General features: G+C 42.2%; 1 protein-coding gene and 4 non-coding genes across 5 annotated transcripts; all 5 read left to right on the forward strand.

Annotated features, from left to right (window-relative positions):
• The first annotated feature begins 5,001 nt into the window (after positions 1 to 5,001).
• On the forward strand, positions 5,002 to 10,328 carry LOC138760701 (large ribosomal subunit protein eL8). The gene is made up of 7 exons (XM_069931664.1): positions 5,002 to 5,290; positions 6,525 to 6,674; positions 6,981 to 7,121; positions 8,174 to 8,253; positions 9,049 to 9,179; positions 9,719 to 9,788; positions 10,159 to 10,328. The coding sequence occupies exons 1-7, from the start codon at positions 5,017 to 5,019 to the stop codon at positions 10,261 to 10,263; spliced, it is 951 nt and encodes a 316-aa protein (XP_069787765.1). The 5' UTR covers positions 5,002 to 5,016; the 3' UTR covers positions 10,264 to 10,328.
• LOC138752165 (small nucleolar RNA SNORD24) lies at positions 6,825 to 6,898 on the forward strand. Its single transcript, XR_011350420.1, has one exon. It is a non-coding gene; the product is annotated as a small nucleolar RNA SNORD24 (small nucleolar RNA).
• LOC138752162 (small nucleolar RNA SNORD36) lies at positions 7,668 to 7,740 on the forward strand. Its single transcript, XR_011350418.1, has one exon. It is a non-coding gene; the product is annotated as a small nucleolar RNA SNORD36 (small nucleolar RNA).
• LOC138752161 (small nucleolar RNA SNORD36) lies at positions 8,554 to 8,631 on the forward strand. Its single transcript, XR_011350417.1, has one exon. It is a non-coding gene; the product is annotated as a small nucleolar RNA SNORD36 (small nucleolar RNA).
• LOC138752164 (small nucleolar RNA SNORD36) lies at positions 9,562 to 9,636 on the forward strand. Its single transcript, XR_011350419.1, has one exon. It is a non-coding gene; the product is annotated as a small nucleolar RNA SNORD36 (small nucleolar RNA).
• Positions 10,329 to 10,670: the final 342 nt, after the last annotated feature.

Raw genomic sequence — 10,670 nt, forward strand, 5'->3', positions numbered from 1 at the left:
AGGGTCTTGCGGTCCGAGGTGGTACAGCTTCCAAACCAGACGATGATGCAGTTGCACAGGATGCTCTTGATACATCCTCTGTAGAACGTAGTGAGGATGGAAGGTGAGAGATGAACTTTCTTCAGCCTTTGAAGGAAGTAGGGGTGCTGCTGGGCTTTCTTGGCTATGAGCTGGTGTTAAGGGATTAGGTGAGGTTCTCTGCCAAGTGGACTCCAAGGAACTTTATACTCTTGACAACCTCAATGGTCAGCAGAGTGTGGTCCCCTGGGCCCTCCTGAAGTTGATTACCATCTCTTTTGTTTTCTTAACGTTTAGATACAGGTTGTTGGCTCTGCACCAATCCATTAGCAACTGCACCTCATCTCTGTTTGCTGACTCCCCATTTTTACTAATAAGGCCCACTGAAATTGTGTTGTCAATGAACTTGATGATGTGGTTCAAGCTGTGTTTAGTTGTGCAGTTGTGGGTCAGCAGAGTGAACACCAGTGGAATAAACACACAGCCCTGGGGGGCCCCCGTGCTCAGTATGAAGGTCTTGGAAGTGCTCTTACTGATCCAGATTGCTTGAGATCTCTCTGACAGGAACTCAAGAATCCAATTGCAGAGGGAGGTGGTTAGACACTACTGTAGGACACACTCAATAGAGCTCCTGTTAAAAGGTTAAGGATTTTTAAAATCATTTCCCTGAAAGGGAAAATAGTTATTTTGAGATATGATCCTGATTCTCGGTACACCAGCCAGGGAAAAATCATTTTTAAAGTAATGAGATCATTTTTCTAAAATCTGAAGACTCTAAACCTAGACCGCCTAGTCTCTCCTCAAAAAACAAGCTGCCACCCAGGATCTGATAAACCTTTGCTGAGTTTCCTCTATCAGAACAATATTCTTTCCTTCAAGGAATGCCTTGGTCCCCCAAACATCAACACTTTGAATTTCTCACCATTAAAATTAACGCCTGAATTTTTTGCATATTAAAGTCCTTTCCCTTTCATTTAATATGTTTTATGTCCTTGATGCCTCTCTGCATTCCCCTCACAACCTAACCCACCAGCTAACTTTATGTTTATTATCAGGAAAATAGGATATATTGACTTCAAGTCAATCAATTTTATTTATCATTCATACCATACTCGCATGGTAGGACAAAATAGCATTTCTCTCTGACCATGGAGCATATTTACTTAGATATGTTAGGAATGAAGTTAACACATTAAAATATTAAGCTATTGAGATGTATACTCTGAAAGTCCATGGTACACTTTAACATTTGTCTTGGGAGTTCAGGAGCATGATGGCTTAGGAAAAAGCTGTCTGATGGCAGATGGAGAACAGTTTACATGTGGGATGTGTGGAGTCTTTCACAATGTTTATTGCTTTCCGTCTGCGTCTAGTGTAGTAGATGACCTCCATGATAGGAAGAGGTTCCCCAATGGTCTTGATTCCTCATCTAAATCATTGAAGTAATTTAATGTGTATTTACTTTCTCCAGTGCAGAGGAGATCTCATTGGAAATGCTAGAGAATAAGAAATGCAAGTGAATTGCTGCTTCAATTTAGTTGAGGTCTACAAAGTTCTGAGAGGCATAGGTAAGGTAGACAGCCAGCATCTTTTTCCCAAGGCAGAAGTAGCAAACTTTAGAGGACATCTGTACAAAGTAAAGGAGGAAAGTTTAGGGTCACATCAGGGGTAAGTTTTTCACAGAGAGTTGTGGGTGCCAGAGATGCCACTCTGCATTCCCCTCACAACCTAACTTTGCCAGAGATGTTGGTGAAGGCTGGGACATCAGGGGCATTTAAGAGACTCTAAGACAGGCACATTGATGACAGAAAAATAGAGGGTTATGGGGTAGAGAGGGTTCATTTTTTTTTGGTCAGAATATATAGGTCAGCACAATATCAAAGGCAAAAGGGTCTTTACTGTGCTGTACTGTTCTATGTTCAAAGATTGTTTGGATCCTTGGATGGAATAAAGGGATGAAGTAAAATGACAATTTCACTAGCATCCTTTCCCACCTCCCCCTCCCTCCCCCACCACCTCAGCTCACAATGAAATTTTTGTCACTAGAAATATGGCTTGCATCCAAGCCTGGATTATTGCTACAGATGAAAGAATAGCAACAGTTCTAATTTTTGATGGCTTCTATCTTCCTCTATCTGAAAAATCATTCACCAAAACTGTTATTTGTTATCTTAGCAATGTGGCATCTGCACAAACAAGAACCCCCCACCCCCCCCACCTTTTTTTTGCCCTATGCTTCAACTGTTTGCTGAACTCAACCCATCCCTGAATTCACCATCCATTCTGTGACCCCTATAACTGCAAGGAATGCTCCACCTGCACCCACATCTCCTCCCTTACCACCATTTGGGGCCCCAAGCAGTCCTTCCAAGTGAAGCAACACTTCACTTGTGAATCTGCAGGGTTCATCTACAATATCTGGGGTCTCTGTTGTGGTCTCCCTGACATTTGAGAGACTGGGCACAGACTATGAGATTACTTTTTTGAGCACCTCAGCTCTGTCCACAATAGCATGGATCTCCCAATGGCCACCCATTTCAATTCTTCGTCTCATTCCCTTGCTGATATGTCTGTCCATGGTCTCATGCACTGCCAGACTGAGACCACTAGAAACTGGAGAAACAACATTTCATCTTTTGTTTGGGCATCCTCCAACTGGATGGCATTAACATCAACTTCTCCGGTTTCCAAAAAACATCTCCCTACCCATGCCAATCTTCATCTCTCTGTCTGTCTCTCTTTTCCCCTTACACAGAGCTAACATCAATTCTGACGTCTCTTCTCATATCCAATTAACACCTTTTATTGGTCTTGACTCCTCCACCCTGTCATTCTTTATTAAGCCTTTCTGATTTTTGCTTATACCTTGAAGAAGGGCTCAGGCCCAAAATGTCGATAATATATATTTACCTCCTATGGATGCTGTGAGACTGGCTGAGTCCCTTCAGCATTTACTGCATGTCCTTACTACAATGACAGCATCTGCAGACTTCAGTGTTTCACTTTGCAATCCATGTTTCATCTCCTGTGGTCTGAGAGCTACCATTTGATTTCTGCGAGATAGAGGTCAGTTCACCGTACTGCTACATTGCCATCCTTATTGTCAATGATGGGCATGTTGCAAATGTATAATTCCTTTGCAATGCCCCATGCCAGGCTGTATAAACACAATACTGCAGAAACTCAGCAGGTCAAACAGTGTACTTTATCTTGCAAATCATAACCAACATTTTGGGCTTGAGCCCTTCATGGAGTTATGAGCAAAATGTAGACAGTTGCCTGACCAAAATGGCAAGGGTGGGGAGGATGGGGAAACAAGGGGCAGGTGGAGGTTTTGTGGAGAGAGTGCGAGATAACGGACCCCGGAATAAACATTTTCTGGATCAGAATCAGAATAGATTGTAATGAACATATTATGAAATTCGTTCTTTGGCAGCAGCATTACAAGTGCAAATGTTGCAAAAATTATAATTAAAAAATAAATTTGTGCAAAGAGAGTGAGGTAGTGAATGCGGTGAAGTACAACTACAATGCTGCAGAAACTCAGTGTACTTTATATAGCAAAGATAAAGATGTCCAACCAAAGTTTGGGGCTTGAGCCCTTCATCAAGGGATAAGCAAAATGTAGCCAGGCGCCCGAACTAAATATACCTTTGGTATATAAACTGCATACCATCACGGTGACCGCACACTTCCGACTTTGACTGAAGCGGCCGCCCGACCTTTTAAATTGAAATCTCGCAGTGACGTGTAGTCACGCGAGAGTAGGTGTGGGTATTACCCGGCATTCGCTGCCTGCCCCCTCTTTCTTGCTTCCCTCCCGCCATGGTGAGTGTGGTGGATTACTGTGGGCTCCTCATAATCGGCTGACATCGGCCGTGCCTTGTCCTCGTCCCACTCTCTGGTTCCCCGCCGTCCATTGACAGGCCTTCTGTTCCACCCACAGTCCGAAATTAGAACGGGATGGTGTCTCGAAGCTGAGGTTTGAGAGGGTTTTAGGTCCGGTTGGAACGGGATGGGGGGGACGCCATTTTGCGGGTCCGACCAAGCCCGGGAGGAGACGGTCCCCCCCAACCCGAGGCCCATTCGGTTCAGATCGCCACGGGATTTGGTTGTAGAGGAGCCCGGCAGCCAGTTCCTCTGCCTAATTCAGACGTGGGGCCCGACTTGCATCACGAACGCGGCCGCTTCCCCTGATGGGACCATTCGTACTGTTCTTGGATCTATAGGCCGCTTCCCCTGATAGGGCCATTACTGTTATTGGATTTACAGTAATAAACCAGACTCGGGTGCAGGGCAACTTGCAGATGACCGAGGTGGAAGGAGCGGGGAGGATGGTGGTGACAAATTGTCGCATTTATTGACAGGAATTGAATTGGTTGTGGATGAAATGTAAGAATGAAGTGAAGCAATATAGAACAAAGTATTCTATCCTAATTATAAATCTGTGAAAGTTATAGGGGAGTTTGAATAAGTGATGGAAGAGGCGTTTAGTCAGTGGTGGCTCAAGCTGCCCCATAACTTTCACTGATTATAACCAACTTCCAGTTCTCTACACCTGGATCTTTTAGGACAGCGTACTTTGTTCTATGTTGTTTCACCTCATTCTTACATTTCATCTGCTGTGCTGTGTTTGGTTCAGGTTGTCACAGAGGATGTGAATTGTTCCTGACATAACCTAGAGTTAAAAGGATGTATTTCAGGGCCCGGCACTGTTAAATTTTGAGGGATGACCTGATAACATTTGAAATTTATTGGACAGAAATAATAGAGGAGTTGCTGCTAATTTGGATTGGTGAAAGACTAGAGATCATGAGTTCAAGTTGGGAGGGAGGAGATTTGAGATGTTTGAGGTGGAAACATTTTATGCAGTCTTTGAATAGAATTTGGGCGGGGGGCGGGGGAAGATGTAAAGGCAGATTCCATTGTGGCCTTCAAAAGGTAACTGGAAACATGGAGAAAAAAAGTGTTGGTGCATTGCTCACGCAGTGAGGTGATATGGACAATTTGTTCAATAGCTGCCTCCTGTGTTTTAAATCACTTGGATTCTTTTGCTGGAACCCAAAGTTAACAAACAGGGGGAAGCAACTGACCTGTGGAATGGAGTGTGGTCAGTTGTGTTGTGTCATCTGTTTTCTCTACCTTTTTCAGCCGAAAGGGAAGAAAGCCAAAGGAAAAAAGGTGGCCCCAGCCCCTTCCGTGGTCAAGAAGCATGAGGTTAAAAAAGTCGTGAATCCTCTCTTTGAAAAGAGACCCAAGAACTTTGGGATTGGTGAGTTCAGCATCCAATCAAGATTCTGGGAGGTTGCTGTGAGCAGGTTTCAGGTGCGAATCTAGCTATTTTGTTGCAGAGAGCATTGATAGGTCTGGGCTACTGTTCGAAAAGAAACTCCCAGTTTCAATTGCTGTAGGGCCAGTCTTCCCTGCTTAGACAATCAACGGTTTAATTCGTGTTCCTTTGGGAGAGGCTTCTGTCTGCAGAGGGTGGTAGAAATTTGGAACTCCATTCTATAAATATTGGTCGTTCAGTTTTTGTCCTGCGCTTAAACTTTTGGTTAGATGTTGTTTACAGGAATATGTAGATATGTTCTACTTTATTGAATGTAGAAATACATCTGGGTGGTTCAATACATTATGCCAGGTGTGTAAGTGGCTTTTTTGTTCATATCTCCAATACCAGCAAAAACTGTAGTAAAACACATTGCTGGAGAAACCCAGTAAGTCAAACTGTACTTTATATATATGTAATGTTTATTTATTTATATATATGTGTGTGTGTGTGTATTTATAAATATATATACATATGTATAGCAATTATACAAAACCAACATTTTGGACTGGAGCCTTTCATCAAGGTATGACAAAATGTAAGCTGGTGCCCGAGCAGCAGCTTTTAAGGCTGAGGCGTCGGGACCTCCAATGGACAAGCAGCCAAGGCCAGGTGAAAATAGGTGGCCGCCTTGTCCATCAAAACTGCCTATTTGGATTGTGGATGGGTTCAATTTGCAGTTCAACTGTTAATGGTGTAAAGATTTGAGATTTTTTTCATAAAGAATGTCTGCAGTAGTTCACAACTTAATGCAATAGATCCTCAGTACAGGTATACCCCACTTTACAAATACTCACTTTATGCAAATTCGCTTTTACAAAGAAGCCTGTATTCGCTATCCAAAAGACATTTGAAAGGGTTTTTGTTTTTACAAAAATAGCCTTCAATAGTAGTGAATGGGACTTTGTTTTATGTCATCTCAGCTTATGCTAGGTTTCATAGGAATGCTCTACTTTTGTGAAATGGGGCATACCTGTACTTTGCTGCGTGTAAAATGTAGCTGTGATTGTTGATGACAGTTGCTTTCATTGTAAACTAAAGAGACAAAGGAAATTTAAAAAACTAAAAGCATTGGATCATTTGGCATATAGGAGTAAAGGTGTTTGTGTGGGGCATGATTATTATTAGATAGGATGGAGTTCTGGCATTCATTCATTCATTCCCATTCTTTCTACAGGTCAGGATATTCAGCCCAAGAGGGACCTGACAAGGTTTGTGAAATGGCCGAAGTACATCCGGCTTCAGCGCCAGAGGGCAATCCTATACAAACGACTAAAGGTGCCTCCTGCAATCAATCAGTTCACCCAGGCCTTGGACAGGCAGACTGGTGGGTTCTGGCGCATTGAATGATTCCATGGGAATTCTAGTCTGTTGCAAATTTCTCTTCCCCCCTACCTCAATGCTGTGGATTCATTTTGAATGAATCCTTTTGTGGATTTCTCAGCATATGGGGAAGGGTTTGTTGGTTGGGGGCCTCTGCAGATGATGTAAACAGAATATTTGCTATCTGAACACATCTGATGACATTTATCCACCAAGATCGCTGATGCACATGAGCCTCGCAACACAGCTGTAGCTCTTAGTAAACAATGCTTTTCCTATTTTCATAAATGATGCTTCTTTTTCCTTATAGCCACCCAACTCTTCAAACTGGCACAAAAGTACAGGCCTGAAACTAAACAAGAGAAAAAGCAGAGATTACTGGCCCGAGCTGAACAGAAGGCAGCTGGGAAAGCTGATGCCCCCACAAAGAGGCCAGCTATTCTTCGATCAGGTCAGCTGTGTTTGATGTTCTTATCCTAAACCGGTGGCTGAGATTGGAAGGAAGAATTGAGATGTGTGGATGTCAATTATTAACCATTAAGTCAATTCCTGAATGTGGAAAAGGTGTGCTAATTCAAGAAGCTGCTTAGACAATTAATTGTCATTGAATTCCTGTTTACATTCCATCCTTTGTTTCTCTCAAATTCTGTGGAAGCTTTTGTCTGTTTTATAATTTCAGACACAATTCCAGTGTCGTCCTTCCTATCTGGCCTCCCTTGAGTTGCCTTCAAATTGGTCCACCTGTTCTTCCCCTAATTTGCACTGCATCATTCACCCATGAATTCTATCTCACAGATTGGCATTAATGTCTAGGGTTTTTTTTTCTACTGGCTGCAGAGCCTTTAATGCAGGTCATGTTGTATTGAACTTTCCTTGGTTTGTGCATCAGGGTTGAGGTAAAGATAACTGCTTCAATCTTTGATTTTGAATTCTGTTGGTGTGTCCCCGTTTTCTCCCCACCATTGATCTCATTCCTGTGCTTCAAAGCTGGCTTATGTTGCAATGATGTTCTTGAATTTCTTCACCTGAAGATTAGCATGTAGATCAATGAACTTTCTACACTGAGCAATAAGCCATGGTTTCATACTGTGCTTTTAAGAGTAGAGATTTTTATTGTCTAAATAAAGTAAAAATCCCTGTTATCTGGAATTCAAGCAACTGGCAAAAAAAATCTTGGAAATAGGTTTAAAAAAAACTATAAAATACGTACCCCATGTGATTAATTCACCAATTACACCACACACAATCTCAAGCAACTAGAAAATGCACTTATCCAGCATCTCTCAATCCCCATAGGTGCTGGATACTGGGGATTTTACTGCAGTTTCAGGGATTAAAAGCAAGTTAAATAAAATGTAAAACAACTGTAGATTAATTGGTGCAGCAAGTGGAAAGGTTTAACATTTATCTCCTCCCCCTGCTGCCACCAATATTGCAAAGGTGATGATATGGAATCAAATTATTCTTTTCCTTTTAATAATGGCCCTTTCCTCCCTCTTGAAGGTGTGAATACTGTCACCACATTGGTGGAGAATAAGAAAGCACAACTGGTGGTAATTGCACATGATGTTGATCCTATTGAGGTAAGAAGCCGTGGATTGTTTGCTTACTGGATCTAGAGAGTGGCTTTAGGCTTGTGTATCAATGACAAATGCTGCTGGAGATCTCCAATCTGGAACAATGACAGTACTGTTTGGGGAAAGCCTTGTGCTTCCTTCCATTATTTATGGAGGGGGTATTCTCTAATCAATAGCAGTTTGCTCAAGCAGTCAATTGAAATATTCCCTTGCTGCACTTTTTTTTGGGGGGGGGTGCATGATTGTTTCAATGTGTCTTGGTAAAATCCAAAACACCTGTTGATATTGAATGCAGTAGTCTGGCTGTTGCGATGATGATTTTTGAATTTCTTCACCTGAAATTATGTGTAGATCAAACAAACGAGCTTTTTAACACTGAGCAACAAGCCAAGGCTCTGTCATGTGTTGGAGTCAAGAATCCCAGACATTTTTCAATTTTTTTTAACCTGGTGGTTAGGTAATGATTAGAAGATCAATATCACTGTCGCTTGCAGCCATTTTTATTTGAGACAAGATTTGCCAGTATGCTACCTTGGTGTTTACAATCCAGCCTTCCTGCTCCAGCCCCAGTTACTCCTATCTCTTATTCCTGGACAGTTAGTGCTTCAGCTTAAATGTTTGGGATTGTTGAGCTATTTGAGATGCTCTTAAGACCTACCAACTAAGTTGGGGCTTTGATATTATATCCATTTGAGGGTAATTTTCTCATTGGAATGGCTAGGATGGTTTGAATATTAAAGCTGTTAAATAAATTCAGACTGATGATCATTTCTATTCTCTCCCTCCTGGCACCTGCTTCAGTTGGTTGTATTCCTGCCTGCACTCTGCCGTAAGATGGGAGTTCCTTATTGCATTGTCAAAGGCAAAGCCAGACTAGGACGTCTTGTACACAGGAAGACTACCACCTGCCTTGCTTTTACACAAGTCAACCCGTGAGTATTTTGTTTATTATGGTGATGATAAGGCATGGATATCAAGTCACTGTACCCATCTCTTGCTTTTTTCTTTGCCTGAGATAGTGATCTTCACACTGGTTATCTTGCATATTGGAGAGTAGTTAGTAGATCCTGTTCACAGCATTGTCCAATATACAATATTTCCAGCTTTGGCTGACTGCGTGTTCACCCCTATTCTAGGGGATGGTTTGATCAGACAGAATCCATCCAGACATGGCCCATTGGTAGCAATATCAGAGATGTTAATTGCCTATTTTGAGTGTTTTGCGTTTGATTTCATCAGTGCTCTGTTGGAGAATAGTGCATTAAGTCAGGATATTCAGCAATTGGATCCATTCTGAAAAGAGTTGAGCCAAAACTGTAATGATGTGCAATGGATTTCTTCACCTGAATAATTGTGTGGCATTTTGAGCTTTTTATAACCCTGAGCATTTGGTTCACTCAACTACAATATCCTTGCATTCTCACCATCTCCATTGTTTTCAAAAACCAATAATCTGTTTCTCCCCCCTCAGTGAGGACAAGAGTGCAATCGCCAAGCTGATTGAGGCTGTGCGGACAAACTACAATGAGCGATATGATGAGGTACGCTGTTTTGGCATCCTGTTCAGTTGAACGATTTGCAATAAGGGGATAAATGTCAGTGGGTTATCTGAAAACTATTTGCTGTTTTGTGTAGAGGGTTGTGGGTGATGCTTGCGGGTCCTAGAATGTGGGGGTTGTTAGAGATGGGACACCAAACAATCGGCTGAATCATTAGATCAGCCACAATGGTAAGAGTCTGAAAGGTCCATGGTGGCCCTATCACTTAGAAAGGAGATGCTGAACTTGCCTGAAATGATATAGGCTGAGGTTGGTGCATCCAAAGTAGTTGTAACTGCAAGTATTTTTAATAGAGCTAGGTGCAGGATTATTTCAAGAGTGGCCTGACTTTTCACTGGATGTTTTCTTTCAGATCCGTCGACACTGGGGTGGTGGGATCCTTGGACCTAAATCTATGGCTCGTATTGCGAAGCTGGAGAAAGCCAAAGCCAAGGAATTGGCCACCAAACTTGGTTAAATTGTGTCAACTCTGCTCATTGTACATAAATAAAAAGAATCATAACTTCTGCTTGTTTTTTTAAAGACAGTGCCTGGTTGACCTTGACCTATGATAATGTCGAGATGAATGATTCAGCATGTCATTGCACTTGGTTTGTAAAATCTGGCACTTTTGCCCTTGCCAGAACACAAACCTAATGGATTATCAGCTTCCCTTACAAAGGGATTACCAACTGGCAAGACGATTCAAAGATTAATCCAGAAATCTGCAGCATGGGTGCTCAAGGAGAGCTGAGTCTTTGCATTAGACTTGAGGTCATGTGCAAGAGATGTACCTCCAATCAACACACACCACCTACCCCATTTATGAAACCTGATTCCTACAAATGCCCTTGTAGCCATCTTAAGAACCCAGAGGGACAACTG

This window comes from Narcine bancroftii, chromosome 1 (genome assembly GCF_036971445.1).
Source record: "Narcine bancroftii isolate sNarBan1 chromosome 1, sNarBan1.hap1, whole genome shotgun sequence".
Taxonomy (NCBI): Eukaryota; Metazoa; Chordata; class Chondrichthyes; order Torpediniformes; family Narcinidae; genus Narcine; species Narcine bancroftii.